Source organism: Narcine bancroftii, chromosome 8 (assembly GCF_036971445.1).
Source record: "Narcine bancroftii isolate sNarBan1 chromosome 8, sNarBan1.hap1, whole genome shotgun sequence".
NCBI classification, from domain to species: domain Eukaryota; kingdom Metazoa; phylum Chordata; class Chondrichthyes; order Torpediniformes; family Narcinidae; genus Narcine; species Narcine bancroftii.
Window position 1 is genome coordinate 136,565,459 of NC_091476.1, and position 16,553 is coordinate 136,582,011.

At 39.8% G+C, this 16,553-nt stretch overlaps 2 protein-coding genes across 4 annotated transcripts in view; one reads left to right on the forward strand and one right to left on the reverse strand.

Moving 5' to 3' along the window:
- The window catches only part of ncapd3 (non-SMC condensin II complex, subunit D3), a 102,820-nt gene extending 86,288 nt beyond the window's left edge, over nucleotides 1–16,532 (forward strand). The window contains exons 32-36 of the mRNA XM_069896293.1: nucleotides 105–238; nucleotides 2,073–2,162; nucleotides 3,617–3,691; nucleotides 10,143–10,203; nucleotides 12,917–16,532. Coding sequence (XP_069752394.1) covers nucleotides 105–238; nucleotides 2,073–2,162; nucleotides 3,617–3,691; nucleotides 10,143–10,203; nucleotides 12,917–13,028 — 472 coding nt within the window. The 3' untranslated portion in view covers nucleotides 13,029–16,532. The remainder of the gene's footprint in view (nucleotides 1–104; nucleotides 239–2,072; nucleotides 2,163–3,616; nucleotides 3,692–10,142; nucleotides 10,204–12,916) is intronic.
- jam3b (junctional adhesion molecule 3b) overlaps nucleotides 16,146–16,553 on the reverse strand; it is a 37,525-nt gene continuing 37,117 nt past the window's right edge. For all 3 annotated transcript variants that reach the window (XM_069894941.1, XM_069894942.1, XM_069894943.1), the window contains one exon: nucleotides 16,146–16,362. In XM_069894941.1, the coding sequence (XP_069751042.1) occupies nucleotides 16,327–16,362 (36 nt within the window). In that variant the 3' untranslated portion in view covers nucleotides 16,146–16,326. The remainder of the gene's footprint in view (nucleotides 16,363–16,553) is intronic.

Here is a 16,553-nt window from a genome sequence, read left to right on the forward strand (position 1 = left end):
TGAGACTGGGTGATTATTTTGTATTCAGTCCTCAGTGACTGAATATAAATTCATTAAAGCATCAAGAAGAAAAAGACTTGAGTTATTGCATTTATGACTTGCAGATCCATGTCCCTAAGCACTGTGGCTATTCTAAATTCTGCAAAGAAGGCAGCAGAATCGAGCCAAAAAAGAAGCAGTACTAAATCTTCAAATTCAAAGAACCACAGGTTAACTCTGAAGCATATTGATACTGCAGGTAGGTCTATTTACGATGGGGTTTTATTAATTATCTTTGGTCTAGGATCGCTTCCAGGTATCCTCTGCAAGAAATAATTGTGTATGGCACGTAATAAAACATAGGAGAAAATTTAAACAACTAACTTCACTAGTAATTTGTACGCTTGCCTTCAAAAGCTGAGGAACTGAGCACAGTGTACAGTGCTCAATTGTAGTCAGCACACTACAGGAAGGATGAGGGCAATAGAGAAAGGGCAGAATATTGACTGGAATGGAGAGTTATAGATATAAAGGGAGATTGGATAGTCTGGGTTTTTTCTCATTGGAACATAGGAAGCTGAAGGGTGACATAGAGGTTTACAAAATTATGAAGGGTACAGATGGGGTAGATACTCAGAATCCTTTTGCCAGGGCAGAAGAGCATGAAGTAGAGGGCACAGGTTTAAGGCACGAGGGGTGACTTTTAAATAAGATATAAAGGTAAGTTTTCACCCTGAGTATCTGGAATGAGGAGGTGGTTGATGTGCATTCAGTGTTTAAGGAATTTGGGTAGGCTCTTAGATAGAAAGGAAATGGAGGGATATGGGCCGAATGTGGGCAAATGGGATTAGTGTGGAGAGGCATCACAGTCGACATGATTAAGGTGGATAAGAAGGACCCATTTCTGTTTATGCTTCTGTCATTCTTTCAAATATATAATTCCTATAATAATGCATCATTGCAGGGGGGGGGGGTGGGGAGTGGGATTCCAAATCTTCAAGCATTTCTGCAAGGATTACTTGGAAAAATATAATGAGACAATAAAACAGATTTAGACTTTTGATGGGGTGCTATTGACTGGAAAGGTCACGGAGACAGGGTGATATTGGCAGAGTAATGACAGACAGAATGTGTGATAAGTGTGGTGATGAATTTGGGAGGACTAATAAGGAAAGGATATGCACAGTAAATAGGGTCCTGGGGAGTATCAAGGAATGGAAGGACCTTGTTGGGAAAGTGTAAGGATCACTGAATGTGGAAGCACGAGTAGGTAAAGAGGTGAAGATGTACAGGATACTTGCTTTCATTGGCATGGCATAGAATGTAAAACAACAAGTTATGATGGTACAAATTTTATAAACCATTGATTAGGCCACATCTGGAGTACAGGTACAGTTCTGGTCAGCATGTTAATATGAGAAAGGATATGATTTCATTGGAGAGGCTACAGAAAAAGTTCACCAAGATGCCTTGGGATGGAGTGTTTCAGTTAGGAGAGATGTGATGAGCTGGGTTATTTTCCTTGAAGTCAAGGAGGCTTGAGGAAGGGTCTGTCAGAGATGTACCAAGATTGAGTTGATAATCGGAAATTATTCTGCACAGCTGATTTATCTGAAACTAGGGGGTAAGAAATTCCGAGGGATCGCAGGAGGAACTTTTTCATGTAAAGTGCGATTGGAGCAGGTCACACACTACCTTAGTGGGTGGTGATGGACGTTGCTCTCATCATAATTTGGAAGGATCTAGATGACCACTTGAAATGCCAATGCCAAGTGCTGGCAAATAGGAGTTTCGTGGTCATCATGGAGATTGTAGGCCGAAAGGCCTGTTTCTGTGCTGTATGACAGTAACTCCCCGAGTCCTTCAGCTGAAAAATGGTGCACTATAAATCGCTTTGGTCTGGAGAAGAAATGAGGCATCTGAGATTATCTTTGAAGAGTTGATTGGATGCACCTTTAAAATGGGAGATAACACTTATTGCAAGACAACAAAATGTGGAGACTGGTTTTGTATCACAATTACAAAGAATTGGCACAGATGGTGTTGAAATAGCTTTCTTGTCCACTGTAAATTAACCAGTTCTCTCTCTCAAGTTTCATTGCAGGACTCAGAAGAGCATGCAACACCTGGCGTTTCATTGAGCGATGCTGCAATGACTGAACGAGCTATCAGTACTCCAGACCGTAAGTGAACATTCCTGAATGGAATTCAACATTGGAAGCAAGAAGAGAGATTGTTTATCTTCTGTTAATAAGCAGGAGCACAGATTACGGGGTGGGGGGGAGGTGGCAGATGGGTGGGAAAGAGAGAGGGAAAATGTGCAGCTTTACAGAGTCTGATTTATAGGGGTCTTCAAGATACTGTAACGCGACTGATTGCACTCAGAGACAAGTGAGAGGTACAAACATGCTTTTAATGGCCGGTAGACACAATAGTCCTCAGGTGAATCTGAGATAAGGTGGGAAAACCAGGGTTTATATTGGGGTAGATGAGGGTGGAGCCAAGGGATGAGCCAGCCATTTGAACAATACACAGACAGTGAATTCCAGTTCACTGCAGCTACCAGAAGGATTAATGCTTAAATGTTGAATAAGATGTCCTGGAAGCCACTTAGCTCAAGAGCAACTAGGGATGTGCAGATTGCTGAAAGAACGATAATAAATCAACCGAAAGGTTCTATTTGCTATCCATTGTCAACCAGATCCTGTCTCAAAAAAATAAATTCAAGCCTAAATTGTGTATTATTTACTGATGTATATTAGAGCTGAAAAAAGGTACATTTTCCAGTGAAGCTCCAGATAGAGATTGGCTGCACTGTGTATGTGCAAGGACAATCAGTAGCTGTTTACCAAATGTATTGGGTTTTGAAATTGGTTTAAGGGATAAAGGAAAGAGAAACACTTCAGCGATAGAAGATTAATCGTTCCATTCCAGCAGATAAATTAGCAAATGCTGTGGCTTATTCAACAAGTTTTCTGAGCAGTCTGTTCTGGGTCCCATTTCAGAATGGCATGGGGCAAAGTTTTCTGTGGGAAGTGTAGCTCCCAGCATGTTTGGCATGCATGTTGCATCAAAGGCACATCTCAGTGTGATTAGCTGGCTCCACTCACAATGTGGCTCTGGCAGCTGGTCCCTGCCCCTAACACCTTCCATAATCAAATGTCACTGAAAATGAATTTTCAGAAACCTGTTTGAACGCCTGAAAACAGTTCAACATTTTAAACAAAGACCATTCCAATTAGTTACTCTTTGAAAAGGAAGACTCTAAAACCAAACCATACACAAAATAACTAAAATCTTTTAGCTAACTAAAGTCAAACATGTACATAGTCAAATTCCTGTTAAACGTTAACCAGGAAAGTGGAGAAAAAAAATGAACATTTCAGCCTTCAAGAGAGTACGAACTAGGAATTGAATCAAGAATAGTTGCATTTAAATCTGAATCCTGTAGGGTTTTGGTCCTTTACATAAATTGCATCTAATTTGGAAAAAAATGTCAACCAATTAAAAAGAAAAAGAATAACACCATGACTCCCTGATTCTCACCCAACCTCAAATATCAGGCTTGTATCTCAGTTAAGTATGAATGAATGAAAGAATCATATTTATGATTCTCAATTTCTCTTTTTTCTTTCAGGAACAATTGATAACGTGACCTTTGGTATGACAGTCAGCTACATTAATACAACTCAAACCCCAATGGCTGAAATGGGTAAGTTCTGATCTGCTTTTCTTGTGAACTATTGCTGATTTTTTTTTGGTCCTTTTATAATTTTTGATTTTTCAATTGTGGTGTGAACTTGTTTGATTTAATACTCCTTTAATTCAGATTATTCAACTTTGAGGAAGGGGGAGAGTTGGGAACTTGCTACTTCTTTTTTGGGTCATCACTCAGGGTTGGAACCTGCTTTTCACTCTGATTCTGTGGAGATCTGCCGACCAGTATCCTGCAGGAAAAGGAAATCGGTTGTGCTTGCCCTTGTTGAACAATGTTCATCCAACAGAATCTCAAAATCTCAGAACGGCACAGTTAGCACCACGCTGTTACAGCGCTAGCAACCATGGTTCGAATCTGGCACTGTCTGTAAGGAACTTGTTCGTTCTCCCTGTGTCTGCATGGGTTTCCTCTGGGTGCTCCAGTTTCCTCCCACCCTTCAAAACGTTCAGGGGTTGTACGTTAATTGGGTGTAAATGGGTGGCACAGGCCGAAAGGGCCTGTTACCATGCTGTATAGCTAAGTTTTTAAAAATCTAAAACATGTCGCCCTCCATCCAAGTTCTGTTCAACCTTTTGTGCAAGCTCGTGACGTCGGTGAGGAGAGCGGGGAAAAAAAAATAGTGGATTACTTGAGGTGATTGGCAAGGACCAATTAAATAGAGGGGTAGTTGGATGAGCAGCCAATGAGTGAGTGGTCCAGTGAAGGAGTGGGGAGTTTAGGCTTTGACTTGAGAGGCTTTGGCGAGCAGAAGATGAGGAAGTCCTCCCAGTGAGGTAAGTTCATTTTTATTAATCTAATTTAATTTAAGAGTAGGTAATGGAGGCAGTTGGGGTAGTCCTGTGCTCCGATTGCAGGATGTCACAGACGGCACAAATGTTCCTGATGACAACTCCTGCAAAAGGTACATCCAGATGCAGCTCCTGGGAGACTGAGTTAGGGAATTGGAGTTGCAGCTGGATGAGCTTTGGAACCTGAGAGAGGTAGAGGCAATCGTAGATAGAAATCACAGTCAGCGAACTGGGTGACTGTGAAGAAAGGGAAGTGGGGGGGAGACAAACAGTGCAGAGTACCCCTGTGGCAGTTCCCCCTCAATAATGTTTTAGATACTGTTGGGGGAGACGACCTACCAGGGACAAGTCAGGATGGTCAGGTCTCTGGCACGGAGGCTGGCCCCTCGTCTCAGAAGGAAGGGGGAAAAAGAGAAGAACTCATAATTGGGGTCTTGTTGATTAGGAGAGTAGATAGGAGGTTTACTGGGCAAAATCAGGGCTGCCAGATGATGTTGCCTCCCAGGGTCAGGGATGTCTCTGATCAAGTACACAGCATTCTGGAGGGGTAGGATGAGCAGCCAGATGTCGTGGTCCTCGCAAGGGCCAATAGAAGTGGGGAATGAGGTCCTGAAGAAAGAATGTAGGGAGTTAGGGAAGAAGTTAAAAAGCAGGACCTCAATGGTCCTGCACTAGAGAGGGTAGGAATAGGAAGATGTGGTGAATGAATATGTGGCTAAAGAGTTGTTGCAGGAGGCAGGGGTTTGGATTTGTGGATGATTGGGATCTCTTCTGGGGAAGGCATGACCTATACAAAAAGGACAGGCTGCACCTGAACTGGAAAGGGGCCAGAATCTTGGCGGGCAGGTTTGCTAGAGCTATTGAGGAGGGTTTAAATTAGTTTGGCGGGGGGGGGGGGGGGGGGGGGTGAGTGGGAATCAGAATGAGGGTATGGAAATTAGGGTAGAAGGACAACTAGATTTGAAGGGAGAAAGGAACCAGATTGTTAAAATTAATGGAGGACAGGGGGTAGAAAAGGTAGATGGTAATCAAGGAGTGAATGTGAGGGACATTCTCTCCAGTGTATATATTTCAATGCAAGAAGCATTGTAAGAACAGTGGATGAGCTTAGAGCATGGATTGACACATGGAAATATGATATTGTAGCCATCAATGAAACTTGGAGGAGCATGATTGGCAGCTAAATGTTCCAGGATTCCATTGCTTTAGGTGTGATAAAACAGGAGGGATAAAAGGTGGAGGAGTTACATTGCTTATTCGAGAAAATATTATAGCAGGGCTGTGGCAGGATAGATTGGAGAGCTCATCCAGAAAGGCTATTTGGGTGGAAGTAAGGAATAGGAAAGGCTTGAAAACATTAATGGGGTTGTATTATAGACCACCCAATGGGCAGAGGGAATTAGAGGAGCAAATTCATGAGATAGCACATAGGTGTTGTAAACATAAAGTGGTGATTGTAGGAGATTTTAACTTTCTACACATTGACTGGGACGCCCATACTATAAAAGGATTGGATGGGTTGGAGTTCGTCAAATTGTTCAGGAAAGTTTTCTAAATCAATACATAGAATAACTGACTAGAGAGGGGCAGTTTTGGATCTCCTATTAGGGAACGAGATAGGTCAGGTGACAGAGGTTTGTGTTGGGGAACACTCTGGGTCTAGTGATCATACTACTATTAGTTTCAGGTTAATTATGGAGAAGGATATGGCGAGGCCTAAGGGTGAGATTCTTGATTGAAATAAGGTCAGTTTTGAGGAGCTGCAAAAGGATTTAGAAGGTGTGGATTGGGATAATTTATTTTCTGGAAAGGATGCAACAGATAATTGGAGAATATTCAAAAGGGAAATGTTGAGAGTACAGAGTTGGTATGTCCCTGTGACGATTAAAGGAAAGTTTAGAAAAATAGGGAGCCTTGGTTTAAAACGAGATATGAGGCTGCTCTGGCAGGCAAGGTAAAAATAAATCCAAAGGGTTTCTACAGGAACATTAAAATAAAAAGAATAGTGAGGGATAAAATTGTGCCCCTTGAGGATCAGAGAGTATGTGAGAAGTCAGAAGAGATGGGGGGAAATTTTAAATGTTTTTTTTTTCTTCAGTATTCACTATAGAACGGAATATTGAATCAGGTGAAGTAAGGAAAACTGGTAGTGAGGTACTGGAAAATATATAGATTAAATACTGGCTATTTTAAAGAAAATAAAGGTGGATAAATCTCTGGGTATTCCCTAGGACCTTGAGGGAGGTTCGTGGTGGCTCTGACAAAGATATTTAAAATGGCATTAGCCACGGGAGAGGTGGCGGAGGATTGGAGGGTAGCTCATGTTGCACTGTTTAGAAAGGCTCTGAAAGTAAACCTGGTAATTATAGGCCTGTGAGTCTGTGATGGGTAAATTAATGGAGAGTGTTCTTACAGATGGTATATACAATTATTTGGAAAGTCAAGAATTGATTAGGAGTAGTCAATACAGCTTAGATCATGTCAGCTTAGTTTTTCGAGGAGGTTACTAAGAAGGTTGACAACGGGAAGGCTGTGGGTGTTCTCTATATGGACTTTAGCTAGGAAGGCTCAATCATTGGGTATTAATGTTGAAGTAGTGAAATGGATTCAACAATGGTTGGATGGGAGATGTCAGGGAGTAGTGGTGGAAAATTGTTTGTCAAATTGGAGGCCAGTGACTGGTGGAGTACCTCAGGGATCAGTACTAGGTCCATTGGTGTTTGTCATATATATTAATGATTTAGGATGTTGCCAGGGTTTCAGGGTCTAAATTATAGGGAAAGATTAAATAAGTTTGGTCTTTATCTTTTGGAGCGTAGAAGGTTGAGAGGGGATTTGATTGAGGTATTTAAAAAAATATTAGGGGTATAGATTTTGGCAGTTTCCGCAAAGCAGGACGTCAAGCGCTGAAGAGCTGGCTCTGTATGGGCAACTAAAGCGGCATCATCTGCAAAGAGTAGTTCACGGACAAGTTTCTCTTGTGTCTTGGTGTGAGCTTGCAGGCGCCTCAGATTGAAGAGACTGCCATCCGTGCGGTACCGGATGTAAACAGCGTCTTCATTGTTGGGGTCTTTCATGGCTTGGTTCAGCATCATGCTGAAGAAGATTGAAAAGAGGGTTGGTGCGAGAACACAGCCTTGCTTCACGCCATTGTTAATGGAGAAGGGTTCAGAGAGCTCATTGCTGTATCTGACTGCTAAAATGTTTGGCCTGGAAGTCAGCCTGAAGAAAACTGAGGTCCTCCATCAGCCAGCTCCCCACCATGACTACCAGCCCCCCCACATCTCCATCGGGCACACAAAACTCAAAACGGTCAACCAGTTTACCTATCTCGGCTGCACCATTTCATCAGATGCAAGGATCGACAATGAGATAGACAACAGACTCGCCAAGGCAAATAGCGCCTTTGGAAGACTACACAAAAGAGTCTGGAAAAACAACCAACTGAAAAACCTCACAAAGATAAGCGTATACAGAGCCGTTGTCATACCCACACTCCTGTTCGGCTCCGAATCATGGGTCCTCTACCGGCACCACCTACGGCTCCTAGAACGCTTCCACCAGCGTTGTCTCCGCTCCATCCTCAACATCCATTGGAGCGCTTACATCCCTAACGTCGAAGTACTCGAGATGGCAGAGGTCGACAGCATCGAGTCCACGCTGCTGAAGATCCAGCTGCGCTGGATGGGTCACGTCTCCAGAATGGAGGACCATCGCCTTCCCAAGATCGTGTTATATGGCGAGCTCTCCACTGGCCACCGTGACAGAGGTGCACCAAAGAAAAGGTACAAGGACTGCCTAAAGAAATCTCTTGGTGCCTGCCACATTGACCACCGCCAGTGGGCTGATAACGCCTCAAACCGTGCATCTTGGCGCCTCACAGTTTGGCGGGCAGCAACCTCCTTTGAAGAAGACTGCAGAGCCCACCTCACTGACAAAAGGCAAAGGAGGAAAAACCCAACACCCAACCCCAACCAACCAATTTTCCCTTGCAACCGCTGCAATCGTGTCTGCCTGTCCCGCATCGGACTTGTCAGCCACAAACGAGCCTGCAGCTGACGTGGACTTTTTACCCCCTCCATAAATCTTCGTCCGCGAAGCCAAGCCAAAGAAAAGAAAAGGGGTATAGATAAGGGAGAGATACAAATGAGAGGACATGAGCTGAGAATTAGGGGCAAAAATTCAGAGGAAACATGAGGCGGGGGGAGGGGGAGACTTCTTTATATGACCTTTTCTGATTAGTCCTACTAAAATGTAGCACCTCACACTTATGAGTATTAAATCCCTCTCCTACTTTGAAACCCTTCTTCACTGTCCACAGCTCCACCTATCTTAGTATCATCTGCATACTTACTCATCCAATTTACCACCCCATCATCCAGATCATTAATGTATTTGACAAACAATATGTGACCCCATACTGGCACCTGATGCACACCATTAGTCATGTTAAATGGTAGATAATTGAGGAGTGCTGTAGAACAAAGAAATTTAGGAATTCTGGTACATAATTCCCTGAAAGGGGAGTCACATGTAGATAGGGTGGTGAAGAGAGCTTTTGGTATGTTGGTCTTCAGAGTATTGAGTACAGGAGTTGGGATGTCATGTCGAAGTTGTACAAGGCATTGGCCAGGTGAAATTTGGAATATTGTGTGCAGTTTTGGTCACTGAATTAGAGGGAGCATACCAACAAAACAGGAGAGCGCAGAGAAGATTTACAAGAATGTTGCCTGGGTTTCAGTTACCGGAAAAGATTAAACAGACTAGGACTTTATCCCTGGAGTGAAGAAGGTTGAGAAGTGATTTGATCGAGGTTTTTAAAATTATGAGGGGGACAGATAGAGTAAATGTGGATGGGCTTTTTCCATCGAGAAAGGGGGAAATTCAAACAAGAGGACATGGATTGAGATTGAAGGGGGAAAAGTTCAGGAGAAACATAAGGTGGAATTTCTTCACTCAGAGGATGGTGGGAGTGTGGAATGAGCTTCCAGCCAAAGTGGTAGATGTGGGCTTGATTTTAATATTTAAGGAAAAGTTGGATAGGTATAGGGACGAGAGAGGTGTGAAAGTTTATGGGCTGGGTGCAGGTCAATGGGACTAGGTGAGAGAAGGTGTTTGGCGTGGTCTAAAAGGGCCAAACTGGCCTGTTTCTGTGATGTAATTGGTAGATGGTTAAAAAGATCATTGACCTGGAATTTATTTTGTCTCTGCTTGTGCTGCCTGAACTTGAATTTATTTAAGTGTCACCAACGTCTGGGTATTGATACTTGGTTTGTTTTACAATTGCTACACAAAAGATTAATATAAAACAGAACTTTCATTAAAGTAAGCCATGAGAATTCTTCACAGCTCTTAACAAGAGGTTGAATTGTTCTACGCTACCACATGAAATGATTTTCCCTATAGCAAAACTGAAGTTTGGCATGAAATTAAAAATGACCCGTGCTCATGACTTGAGGTTGAGGGTATCCATTTAAATCTCTAGGATGCATACATGTTTATTACTGACTGAGTCTGCTCTGAATGTTAATTTGATCACTGCCAGTATGAACTGATTAATTGCAGTAAGGTGAAAATTTTTGGACATTTCCCTTCTGATTCGCCTGACCAAGAAGTAATTGCATAAAGTATCTTTTTAAACAATTTCTCACTAACAGATCAAGAGCAATCACAGGAACAGCAACAAAACGTATTGTGCCTTGTGGCCCCAGATAAACCGTAAGTAGTTTGGAAATGTGTTTGGTCCTTGGGATCAGCGTTTGCATCTCAGAGATGTTTTTGAGGCTAGCCAGAGAAACTGATCTCCAAAAATAAATTTTCAAAGGTTCTTTGCGTTTTGAAATATTTCTAGTGCCATAAACCCTAGGTTAAGTAATTTATTCCTTTTGTGTGTTATGCCCACCAGAGATCACTTCTGGAACCACCATTACTGTAAAATACACAGTAATGAGTGGAGTAAAGTTTCAGGACAAAGATTGCAAGTTTGATGAACAGTGTGAAAGATGGTAATAGACTACAAGTAGACAGTGACCCATGAAATTCAATACTGAGTGTGGAGTGAAGACTGGCAGCAGAGAACTGTATTTTTTGGGGTTGGAACAGGTGTACGTTCTGATAAAATATTCACTATCAGGTTGGATTAGGTGGTTCATTACTTTGTACAGGGGATCATTTGCATTCTAAGAAAGTAACTGACAAATTGAGATTTCCAAAGTGTTTACTTGATGTTACATCCTCAGCCATGTCAAAAGCATATTTGAAATTGTCTGCAGCAGTGGTTATATTGGCTTTGGAGGAACAAAAAAATTACAATGTCTCAGACTCTAGTTTGCAGATTGTTTAAACATCATACCTCAGCAGGATTCTCATGTGAAGTGATTTTTTTGGTCTAAATACTTTACACTATGGAAATAGCTCCAAAAGGAATGCAAGAGCAGAGAAACTGGGTGTATGCCTACATAAATCGTTGAAAGAGGCACAGCGATATACAGAGGGACCTTGGGTGTAGGTCCATAGCTTGCTGAAAGTGGTAACATAGATAGGATAGGGTAATGAGAAAGGAACTGGTGTGCTTGTCTTCATAGGCCAAGGCATTGAGTATAAAATATAAATGCAGCTGTACGACTACATTTGGAGTATTGAGTCACCACACAACAGAAAGAATCTGGTAGCAATAGAGTACGTACGAGTTTCACGAGGATGTTGCCAAGAATGGAAGGTTGGAGTTGTAAGGAGACTGGATAGACTGGGATTATTCTCATTGGAACATCAGAGGGTGAGGTGTAACCATAGAGGTTCACAAAATTATGAGGGGCAAAAATGGGATAGTCAGAATTTTCTTCCCCGGCTAATACTTTTTTGCACACTGTCTGGCTTTGTGATCGATTGCAACAGTTTTGGAAAGGTATTCAATCTATACTTAATAGTTTATATAATATCTGTCTTGTATTAGATCCTGATATATTTTTATTAGGGAATATGCAATCACTAATTGATTTAGTTTTAAAGGATTATCAAATTTCCTTTATCTATTTAGCTTTAGTCGTGGCCAAGAAATATATAGCACTTACTTGGAAAGACAGAAATATATTAACTTTAGATAAGTGGTATTTGGAGATGAAGTCCTGTTTGACTATGGAAAGGAGATCTTTTTCAATTCAGGATAGAATGTCTTTTTATAGGTTGAAGTGGACTCCGTTTGTTAAATATATGTATTTAAATTTGATTTAAATATGTTTTTAACTGTGATATTTTAGTATTGATAACTTTTTTTTGTTAGTATCTTGTTATGTTTTATCTTTTTTTTTGTAAGTGGGCTTTTTTTTCTTATATATAATATTGTTCACTTTATTAACTCTTCACTCTTTATTTGGGGGGGTTAGACTAATTTTAAGTTAGGTTATAAATGTTGTGTAATAATTATTGGGGGGGGGTAGGTTTATTTAGTTTACCGATGTGGTACTGTAATTTTATTATCTTACTTTTATTCTTTTTAAATGTAATCTTTTATTTTATTCATGTTATAAAATCTTAAATAAAGTTTATTAAAAAAAATTTTTTTTACATTTTTCTTCCCAAGCCAGGGCCATCTGAAACTAGAGTTTAAAGTGAGAAGGGAGACTAAGTTTTTTTCAGATATCTGGAATGAGCTGCCCCTGGATGTGATAGAGGAAGATACAATTATGTTCAAGAAGATAGTTGGACAGTTTTTCAAATAGGGAAGACATAAAGGGATTATGCAGTGATTGCAGACAAACAGGTAGTCATGATGATCTGCATTGACGAGGTGGGCCAGCATAGTCCATTTGTGTGATTCTATCTCAAGAGAATGATTAGTCAAAGTATGCAAGATTCTGGCATTTTCACAGATAGAGGTATGAAGTGCAAAAAGAAGACAGGTTGTGTTGAATCTGTATAAAACTGGTTAGGCCACTTTCAATTTTAGTCACCTCACTTTACATTAAGGTTGTGAAAATACCAGAGGATGTCGAAGAAACTTGTTAGTCATTCCAGGAATGAAAGCTTTCAACTAGAGGATTAGTCTAAGTATGTTGAGGTTATTCTCAAAAGTTGAGAGATGTGACTGATTTAGAGGGTAAATCAAGGGAAGCTGTTTGCTCCAGCAAGACCAAGAGGCACAGATTTAAAGTTTTGTATTCATAGGAGAGGTGATGAAAAATTATTTTAAGCTGGGAAAGGCAATGGTCTGGCACTCAATACCTGTAAAGGTAGTGGAAACCGAATGATCAAGGCATTCAGAAGAGAATTAGAGAAAAAATTACATGGCTATGGGTAAAGAGTAAGGGATAGGATGAATGACTGTAATTGGAGCCAGCTGCATGGGATGGGCTTCTACATAGTGATCATTCAGTAAAATTAGTGTTAATGTTTTTGTGAAATTCAATTCAAAAGTTTTAATCTGTTTCTGTAGGGTTCCTCACCCACGGCAGTGGAATGTGGAATCTCCAGCTGCTAAGAAAGTGATCCAGCTCCAAGATAGAAGACTGTCTCAGAAGAAATCTCCCCTAAAGGCTTCAAACTGAAGCAGACATTTACAATTTATTTCTTACATGGTGTTTTTGTGATTCTTCTACTGTCGCTTACTAAGAATTTAACCAAAGAACTTCACCCTGTCCCACAGAACTATACAAAAGACTCCATATATTTTCTTGTGACCGTGACAAATTTCACGAGTTTCATTTTTCTGCTTAAATAGCAAAGTTGAATACCTATTAGATTCTTCATCAATATTTCTACATAATATGAATGGGACCTCAAAAGTGTCCAAATGTATCATCTTTGGTCAACTTAAAAGTACGAATTTCTGGTTCGTATTGATTTGAAGAGCTTTTGATTGTCCTCGATATTATTACTGAATCAGTTGGGCAACTCCTTTTTGTTTTGGCTGTTGCAGACTAAAACCTGCCAATTTGTAATGTGCTTTTATAAAATCAATCTTTCCTAACAAATCTGTGTACAATTAACTGAATGTTTAAAATAACTGATAAATTTAAATAATCTGTTGTGCTTAAAAATAAGAAATTTTGCTGTCAAGACTACAGGATAATGGATTTATGCAGAACAAGAAAGCCGAAAGGTTGCAACTTGGACAAAGATTCTTGAGTGCGAAAGCAGACCATGAAGCAAAGGTCCCCACAGTTATTGATTTGGATTTGCTGCTTTTAGCCCATCTTTTGATTTCCCTGCCCCCTTGATGGTGGTGTGCAGGAATTCAGTGAACTAATTTTGGATTGTCAGTAGCTGGTTTACATTTGAGGATTACAACTCAAGGGTAGATTTTCTATGGATTGTCTAATCACACCTTCTGTAAAGTTCAGATACTGCCCGAGAGGGTAGGAAACATTGTTTTAAGCATTCGAGGGCTGACTTTTTATTTCAGTCAGGAAGAATGTGTGTGAAAGGATGGAGGCCCAGTGGATAGCTGTTGTAGAAGTGCCAGGTAGGTTTCTTTGTACATTCACAATACACAAGATTGAATTTGGGAATGAGCATGCTGTTACCTGACATTTTGGTTATAATCAATAAAGGTTTAAGAGAGGTTATTTGAATAATACAAGATATAGGAGTCAAGGTGGGGATTGTAACCTTGTGGGAGAATCTCTGGAACAAAGAGTCGCATGAATGCCTTTATTTTTAATGCAAGTCCAGAGATGAGGGGAGATGTTGTTTGGGGATTGTAAGTCTTTGGAACAGAGTGGTGCTGCAGGTCATGCAGCTGCTTTACAGCTCCAGTGGCCCAGAATTGAATCCTACATGTGTTCCTTACATTTTCTTCCCACCTGGGTGACAATTACCATGGGATTAAAAGGATTGCTTGGAGTTTGGCCTACTGACCTCTTTGTCATGTGAGATTCTGAATGGAAAATGTGGAGAGATAAAAGTTTACTGTGGGTAGACCAGAATGCAGAGCTGAAATCAGCTAGGATCCTACAAGATGGCAGAACAGGGCTGTGTGATCCACTTCGCTAGTTTGTCAATATACTTTCAACTTGGGTTCTCTACAATGAAACAAGCAAATAGTTTTAATTAAATTGTAGTTCTTTAAATGCAATATTTACTTTGCTTCAAGCCAGTACAAGCTGTGTTTACAATTTATTGCAATGCAGTTTGGAATTTGTATTTACTCCATGTTATTTCCACCCTTAATAAGATTTTCACAACTTTTGATTTAGCTACTGCTGAATTTGGGATTACATTTTTTATTAAGCCACTCATGAAAAGCATTTATATCTTGATGGGGAAGTGAGTTTCAGCCAATTTCAATTTAGTGCATCAGATTGAAAACAAATACATCTTTACTCTTTCCAATAATAATGTGATGATTAAGTAAGCTCCTGTATATACTGGCAGAGGGGAAATAATTCCAAATTTTGGACAACTCCATGTGGGTGACATTTGAATGTAACGTACATAGATAGACAAGCTTTCAAGTGGAGGTTTAGGTTGGATGATTTACTTCGCCTGTTAGTTTAAAAATTATTGCAGCCCAAGGGCTTAATGAAAGACTCAAAGGAATGAATGTCCTATTTCATAGCAAAACACAGGATTCATAACAGTTCTTTAAAGCTGCTAATCTAATTTACTTTCAGGTTATTAGACTACTGTAATAATATTTTCACCAAAAATTACTAAAGAGAACAAACCTTTGGTCCAAATGCCTGCATATTTATGTACCCAAAATTTAGAACGAATTCCAGAAAGTGTTTGGCCACTGACAACATTTCTAAAATTCTGGCCCATGATGCTGTGCTGACCTCTCAACCTACTCCACATCAATCAAGACCTTGCATTCATGTGCCTATTTGTCTTTTAAATGTCCCATGATAGCCAATCTAACACTTAACTTTAAAATGTCAAATAACTACAGCTCCAATTTAAAAAGTGCTATACCATTCAATGTAGTTTGTTTTTACTTAGTCTTTAGTGAATAGTTGTAAACATCTAAGCTATAAATGCAATGTGATGATTTGGATATCTGGTCATTCTTTCATTTTGTTGAATTTATGGATACAGAAGCTGTGTCTTAAGTACACATAATTTGGCCCTGTATTGGTCAGAAAACAGGAAAGTCATGATAGCAAAAGACAATATGAATGCTATACAAAAGTATTGGAGACTTTGGAATTTATTTCCGCACGTGTTCAAATCAGAATTCTAAGCAAAAACCTTTTGAACATTTCTGAATGTGACTCTTTAATGATCTGACTAGAGGTCAACATTAATGCTGAGTAGATCTTTAAATTTCAGAGACATGCCCACAAAAGTAAAGAGTTGCATATTAAAATTTAAGTAAATGATCTACAAATCATGTTGGATTCTTTCCATCCAATGATTTCCCTTCAAAGGCAGCTTTGCTTGATTTATACAGTATTTGTTAAACAAAAGCTGATACGTCTCAATAGAAAAGGTTCATCTTTTCTCCATAAGTAGTAAACTTGATGTAGTACAATTTTACAGAAACCTTTAATCAACTGCAATCCATTTGTGAAGTTGTCATCTGGATATACAATCCTAATTTTTTTGATCTATCAATAATGGCACAAGAATCAAAGTGATTTAAATGTGTAAAATATTTTAGCAGTTGATTGAGAGGTTCTTGTAACTTGCAGTAAGATTACACGTAGTATTAAAATGGAAACTGGAGAATAAACAGTCTTTATTTAATAGCAAAAGATTGGTTAACAGCTTTGGCAAAAAGTCATTTCATATTACAAGTCTCCAGTATTAAATTCCTTAGATCTGTGGCTGTGCAAGATAAATACAAAAAGGGATTCAAACCAATGGCAAACTTTTTCTACCATCTTCAGTTTTCTTGGCTTCTTAGATAATAAAAGAAGATTTGTGTCGAAAGTCTCCCTGTAATGAAGGGATGGAACAAAACATCAATAACAGAAAGAGAAAAATGTAGATGAAAAGAAAAATCTCCACAGGCATGGAGTGGAACTTTGTAAAATAGAGGGCATTGTCATAACAATTTTATAGATGCTGCTTGAATGCATAAAGTGAATGCTGATTTTTTTTAAAAATTGTTGTTTTTTATTGCATTT